Raw genomic sequence first — 7,500 nt, 5'->3', positions numbered from 1 at the left:
CACCATGTGAAGGGTAAACATGAGTCGATCTGCTTTGAACAGAGAGCGGCAGACGTATTTATACACCAGATTCTGTAGTCTCTGAGTCAGGGCTCGGATTCTGTGGTCAGTCTCACTGCCGTCCTGTAAATGTATAGTCAAGTAAAGAGTTAGCTTAATCAGCTTCACCTCTATATACTTTTTCTGAACTCTAATAAAAAAACATCAATATGACAAGAAGAGATAAAAATATATTTAGAATTGATACAAATAATATAAATCTATAGAAAAAAATTATATGAAAATTCTATTTTTAAAATGTCAGAAGCAAAGAAAAATTGATTGAGAGAAAATTTAAGATATAAGCTGAAATACATTACTTGTTTGGTCTTAAGAGCTTTCTGGAAGATTCTCAGGAAGGCAGCCAGACTGAATCTGTACATGTTGTTGATTTTAGCCAAGTCACTGGTGACAAAGTACATCCTACTACCACTCTCTGCTAGAGGCAGGTAGGTCTCCTCTAAAATAAAATGATCAATAAATCAAAAGATTATTGTTTTACAGGAAAAATTGATATCGGTAATACATGAGGAAATATGTTTCACTTGATTTTCCAAAAGAAATTAATTCACATGAAAAGGACACAAAATGGTTACATTGTCAGATGTATTTTACTGAAAAAAAGACTGAAGTAAAATTTACATGAAAAATTGTGTGTGATAAAAAAAATTAATTTGAAATTCTTCATGTTCTTTCCAAGTGAAATTTACATAAACTACAATAAACTTGCATATTTAGCTGTGATAAAAATACCTTTAGATTTCTTTATAAGAAATATGCAGAAATTAGGTATTCAAGAAGTTCTCACAAAGCCACCAAGATAATTAAGACCATTACCTGAGACAAAGTCCCTACTATAATGATTTTATTAAAAAATAAAGTAAGTTTTTTGTGAATGTTGTAGGATAACCTCCAAGGTTGAGAAATGTTCCTGAGGCTTTTATATTTCAAAAAACTCGGAGTTTATCCTGCATTGTGTTAAAATTTGAAGCATCTGCAATGAGTAGTTGCTGAGAAAACTGCGACGAAAGTTTGTTACGGACGGACAGACAGACGGAAGGACAGACAGACAGACACACAAGGGGAAAACAGTATACCCCCCTCTCCTCTCAGAGCAGGGGTATAAAAAGGAATATTCCTCAAAACAAAGGTCAGAAGAATATAGAGATCACCTGCCCAGTCTAATTTCTTGTTCCTATAAGAAGTCTAAATAAAGAAAAGTTTCAAGACATTGTATGGCCAAAGAAAAATGGAATGTTTGCAGATATAGATGCCAAGAGTCGAAGCAGTGAGATAAAGATTCTACAACCAGAGCCAAATGAGGTCCAGCCAGTAGACCCCTACATGGAATCAGTGTCAGATGACCCAAATTCAACATTATACAAAGTACTTCACCAAGAAAAGACGGCTAAATTGTGGAACAATTCATTTAAAGAACACACACATAAGTTTCCAGACTGTGATGGTCTACTGGACTGGTGTCGGCATAGGGAGGAAAAACGAGGCCTGGCATGGATCCTTTCCATCCATTGTAAGAAGTGCCACTATACCCAGTCACCAAGAAAAACTTTACAAAGAGGTGAGAAGACCTGGCAAGTGGCAAAGAGCTGCACAGCTGAATGTAGTCATGGCTGTCCGTCACCTGGGAACCAGTCTTACACCAGAGGGTATGCCTGGTATGCTTCTTGGTGCAAATACTGAACCAGCCTCAGTTGCCAACATGCAACAGCCCTGGAACAAGTGGGGAAAACTATTACATATGTAAATAAAAACAGTATGAAGAAAATTAGGAAGAACATTGAAGAACTTTTAAATTAAAAATGTGGACTTCCTGATACCCCCATCAGAATGGAAGGAGATGCTTGGTTCATTAATGCCACATTCAGTGCCATTGGAAAAACCCCATTCCAGGCTGCCACCTAAGTGACTAATACACCGTAAGTGAAAATGTAACTCAGAAGTAAAATGTGGTAGCAGTTCTCTGTAGAAATAAACTATGCAAGAAAGGCGCACACCTACGAAGCAAAGGGAAGGAAGTTACCTGCCCAGGGCACGAAGACTGCACTGCAATCACTGCAACATATGAGAAGAGATGGGCTGCTAATTGTGTTGGTGAGTTACAAAGTGATGACTGTCCACTTGTTATATCCCATTTCATAAGTGATGGAGACAGTGCCACTGCATCTGGTGCATCTGAAAAACAGGGACCAGTGATTGAAAACCTTAAGAACTTGCATCACTTCTTTGACTCTCAAAGAGAACAGACTGCTAAGGCTCTATTCAGCAATCACATATTTCCGGGAAGAACCAAGGCTATAAGAGAATCCATGCAGAGAAGATTTGCCTTGGATCTAAAGCTTCCAGGCATTAATTTACCACTTTTACCATTTCAATGCACTTCATTGTATGAAAGCCAAAGAGTTAATCCTCTTAAATTATGACCAAGTTTTAAGTTTTTTAGAAGTGGGTCAAATTCAAAGTTCAAGGATAAAAATTAAGTCTAAAGAATAATACATGTCAAAACCTGTATCTGTCTATCACACCCCATATCAACCTGAGACTCCTATATCTTGGTCGAGGGTTGATATTGGATGCGATACAGATTTTGCCATTGTATTGTATTGTTTTTATTATCTGAAAACAGTTTACATGATGTCATTAAATGTTTTTGTGACATCAGTAATTAGGCACCTGAATTTTTTTTTATAAACTTCATAAACAAATAGAAAAAGACCTGAAGTACTCCAAATAAACAAGATGTGTTTGTACACTGATGCCCCCGTATGGCAACATAGCAAAGACTAAGCTTTCTTAAATGCAAATTTAATTAATTGGTACCAAAAGTAGGGTATTCTCACTGGAAAACAATTGTGAAATTCGAAAGTAAGCTAATGTTAAAGTTTATAATAAATACAAAAATCTCCAAGGTCAAGGTCAAAAGGTCAATGTAATAAGTATCAAATGAAAGGACTTGCCACATAAAATACTTATGCAGAACATGAAAGTCCTAGCCCTAACCGTTCAGAAAGTTATGGTCAACGTTCAATTTCTTAAAAAGTAGGTCAAACTCCAAGGTCAAGGTCAAAGGGTCAAAGTTATTGTTATCAAATGAAAGGTCTTGTCATAAGGATCAAATATATAAAGTATGAAAGCATTAGCCCTAACTCTGTAAAAGTTATGGTCAAGGTTTGCTTTTTTCAAGTAAGTCAATCTCAAAGGTCAAGGTCAAAGGGTCAAAGTTCTTGGTATCCATTGAAGGGTCTTCTCACAAAAATTACATATATGTAGTATGAAAGCCCTATCCCTTACATCCCTATCAAAAGTTATGGCCAAGGTTAAAGTTTTTTCACAAGTACAAAAATCTACAAGGTCAAGGTCAAAGGGTCAAGGTTGTTGGTATCCAGTGAAAGGTCTTTTAACAAACGTTACATATGTGAAGTATAAATGTCCTGGTGTCTACTGTTCAAAAGATATGGCCAAAGTAAAATTTTAAAATTTTCATGTAAAAGTGGGTCAAATTCCAAGGTCAAGGTCAGAAGGTCAAATTTGGTGGTACCCAACTTCTTAAAAAGTAGGTCAAACTCCAAGGTCAAGGTCAAAGGGTCAAAGTTATTGTTATCAAATGAAAGGTCTTGTCATAAGGATCAAATATGTAAAGTATGAATGCATTAGCCCTAACTCTGTAAAAGTTATGGTCAAGGTTTGCTTTTTTCAAGTAGGTCAATCTCAAAGGTCAAGGTCAAAGGGTCAAAGTTCTTGGTATCCATTGAAGGGTCTTCTCACAAAAATTACATATATGTAGTATGAAAGACCTATCCCTTACATCCCTATCAAAAGTTATGGCCAAGGTTAAAGTTTTTTCACAAGTACGAAAATCTACAAGGTCAAGGTCAAAGGGTCAAGGTTGTTGGTATCCAGTGAAAGGTCTTTTAACAAACGTTACATATGTGAAGTATAAATGTCCTGGTGTCTACTGTTCAAAAGATATGGCCAAAGTAAAATTTTAAAATTTTCATGTAAAAGTGGGTCAAATTCCAAGGTCAAGGTCAGAAGGTCAAATTTGGTGGTACCCAAAGAAAGGTCTTGTCACAAGGAATACACATATGAAATATGAAAGTCATAGCTCCACTAAATCAAAAGTTATGGGCAAGTTTAAATTTTTGCGGACAAACAGACAAACAGACAGAGAGGCAGACAGACAGACGGATATGCCTGAAACTTGCTTTACGGGGGCATAAAAATACAGAGTGTTCAAAGATGTACCAGTGATAAGGGTGAAAACCTTGCTGATACAATTAGTGAATACACTGTGTAATAGATAGTTTTCAATAGGCCTGAATTTAGCGAGAGTTACTTCCCGTTGGTCGCCATACTGGAGGTCGACTAGGTGATTTTCCCTCTTTGTCTTACCAAGTTGAAGAGGTTGTTGCAGGAATATTTGGTGGAATTTCTTTAATAAATTTTTTTTTTAACTAAGGCCAGCATTTTTTTATTTTTAGGTTTACAAACCCGCCGCTCAAGTTTTTGAATTTTCAGAAAAAAAATAAAATTGAGAAAATCAGATTTTTTTCTTTCCGATGTCAAATTTGAGTCAATAATTTCAAATTTAAAAACTCGTATTCCGGTTTTAAAATGCATAACGAAGGTAGAAAATGTAAGGCAACTAAATTGGTAGAGATGTTCAAAACGTTTCACTCATGCACTTGCAATGTAAAGTGAGAAGAATGGGTGTGTTGCATTAATGTTGGTGACCCAATTTTCATCAGTTTCAACAGTGCACTGCATCTGTAAAAAATGATTGAATCCTTAAGAGTTGCATCACTTCTTTTCTCAAAGACAAAAGATCTGTTACTTTATTCAGCAATCACATTTGAACCAAGTTTTTGCATGAGAGTAAATTTGAGGATCTAAATTTAAAGAAATAAACCACTTTTACCCAAGGATAAAAATGCACTCAAATTTATGAAACAAGATATTAAAAATTACAAATATATACAGACCAAGTAAGTTTTTGGCAGTGGGTCAAAAATTATTCACACTTAAAAATTAAATTGAAAAAAAAAAAACCTGTATCATCTATACACCCCATATCAACCTGTCTGGGGTTGATATTGGATGGAATATTATTTTGCCATTGTATTGTATTGTTTTTATTATCTGAAAACAGTTTACATGATGTCATTAAATGTTTTTGTGACATCAGTAATTAGGCACCTGAATTTTTTTTTATAAACTTCATAAACAAATAGAAAAAGACCTGAAGTACTCCAAATAAAAAATACAGAGATGTTCTGGAAAGATGTAAAGGGGTGTGATAAGGGTGAAATAAGGGTGCTGATACAGAGTGAATACACTGTGTAATAGATAGTTTTCGATAGGCCTGAATTTAGCGAAAGTTACCTCCCATTGGTCGCCATATTGGAGGTCGATCCAAAATTTTCCCTTTTGTCTTACCAAGTTGAAGAGGTTGTTGCAGGAATATTTGGTGGAATTTCTTTAATAAATAATTTTTTTTAACTAAAGGAGGCTTCCAAAAATTTATATACTTCAGAAAAATAATGATTTTTAATTCAAAATAGCTAATATAAAAATTTTCAATTGGTTGATGAATGAAGGAATATGAGTATTTGGACCTCCAGTATAGGGGCCAATGGGAAATTACTCTTGCTAAATTCTGGCCTATCGAAAACTATCAATACAGGTCAACATATCAGGGATGCAAAATACCTGTATTATATAATAAATATATATTTAAACAAAATAAAAGCCCTATTACTAACTGTTCAAAAGTAATGGCAAATCTAATTTTTTGACAGTGCTTCGAACCCTCAGGTCAAGGTCAAAGAACATTTTCCTATATTTTAATGACTTACCATCTCAGCTCTGACTGTCACTCAAGTCATGGTTCTTCTAAGACATGATGCTTGTAGTTTCCCCTTGGAGCCTCTACAATACACATTTCAGACTATTAATATTTTTTTTTATTAGGCCTATCACAAGAGATTGCCTCTGTGGTTCATATTTTCAACATTTCCATACCTAAAACGCTTTCACTTTGACATTTTGGGTTTTTTTAAACAATGTTCAATGAACTATGAGAAAACTCAGAGTAAAACTGTATTCCTTTCCTATTTATATCGTCCATCAACATTTGTTTGTCAGATCTCCGTCGCCGAAATTGTATTCACTGAGGATCAACTTCGGTTTTTTTCAATATTGGCTTAAATTCCGCCCATTCTGTTGTTTGGTTATATATATCTGGGTATATATTACTATTTGTTTTCAAATACTTTTATTTTACTTTGTTATAAAATAGTTTCCAATTCACCTGTAACAATTTTGACTGTCGTTTGATCTCCATTTCCCGCGCTGTCAGAATAAATGGAGTTTGACACTTCGATCCCGATGCAATTTAAGAGTAAATAAGGATAGATTATAGCAAGGGTATAGGTGTATAAAAAAAAAAACCATGGTGCATGTTAAATTCAAAGAATACAAATGATTCTCCATGTCTTTCTCGCAAAATGATTTTGCCAAAATAGATATTTCTTTTTTTTTCTTCAAATAGGCCTAATTATTTTTTGTCCATGTGTTTACCCTTCATTGATAATAACAACAGGGACCGATATGTTGATACTAAATCATGTATAAGTCCCTGATAATCATTTTAAAACAGTAAATTTTAATTATTATTTTGTACAGTGGAAAAGTACGTCAATATCACGTAAGGATCCAAATTTTTTTTTCAAACCTGCGGGAAAGCGGTCGGCCCGAAGTATAACTAAAATAAAAATATATATGGGAATAGGAACTTGGAATTTGTTGACAAGAAAATAAAAACCCTCAGATGTCGAACCCCGTAAAACAGCTTTAGAAAAAAACATGTAGGACACCCAAATCACAATATTAAAGTTTAGCGTTGTTAATCTATCTTGTAAAATACTCACCTCTGTTGGCCGACATGCTTCTCTACTTGAATTAGAACTCACAAATGCTATGGACACGAAAACCAGAGACTCAATCTCCAGTGCTTTGCATTGAACATTCCCTTGGTGAAGCTATTTTAGGTCTAGCAGCTCAAAAGCGCTCGTGCATGAATTACCTGAACAGTTACCGATAGACTCTAGTCGCTATGTTTACATGCACACAAATCTCGTGCTACTCACATTGATTTCAGTGTTAGCTTGTAGAGCGGATCCAGGAATTTTTCCAGTGGGTGTCCACCCAAGTTACAACAAACTCCAATCCCATTAATTTCTTGACTAGCAAAAAAAGAGTTCAACTTCCACGTTGAAAACCTATTTCTTGTGTGGGGTGGGGGTCGTTGGCTTATAAATCTTCATATCTTTGACTTTTCACATCAACTTAACACAAATCTGTTTTTGAAGGGGATCGGCGTTTCTCGGGGGGGGGAAGGGTACTTTTAGTTGGGTTGGTATATTTACGTATGTTAACATTTAC

The 7,500-nt window shown here is 35.1% G+C and overlaps 1 protein-coding gene and 1 pseudogene across 1 annotated transcript in view; both read right to left on the bottom strand.

Moving 5' to 3' along the window:
* Positions 1 to 488, bottom strand: part of LOC134259909 (cytoplasmic dynein 2 heavy chain 1-like) — a 591-nt gene extending 103 nt beyond the window's left edge. The window contains exons 1-2 of the mRNA XM_062742506.1: positions 360 to 488; positions 1 to 123 (exon numbers count right to left, since the gene is read on the bottom strand). The exon at positions 1 to 123 is cut by the window's left edge and continues 103 nt beyond it. Coding sequence (XP_062598490.1) covers positions 1 to 123; positions 360 to 461 — 225 coding nt within the window. The 5' untranslated portion in view covers positions 462 to 488. The remainder of the gene's footprint in view (positions 124 to 359) is intronic.
* Positions 1 to 6,176, bottom strand: part of LOC134259910 (uncharacterized) — a 16,815-nt pseudogene extending 10,639 nt beyond the window's left edge.
* Between the last annotated feature and the right edge of the window lie 1,324 nt (positions 6,177 to 7,500).

Source organism: Saccostrea cucullata, unplaced genomic scaffold (assembly GCF_032062105.1).
Source record: "Saccostrea cucullata isolate Sc308-1 unplaced genomic scaffold, CSIRO_AGI_Scuc_v1 ctg12073, whole genome shotgun sequence".
Lineage (NCBI taxonomy): Eukaryota > Metazoa > Mollusca > Bivalvia > Ostreida > Ostreidae > Saccostrea > Saccostrea cuccullata.
This window is presented reverse-complemented; position numbering and strand designations above follow the sequence as displayed.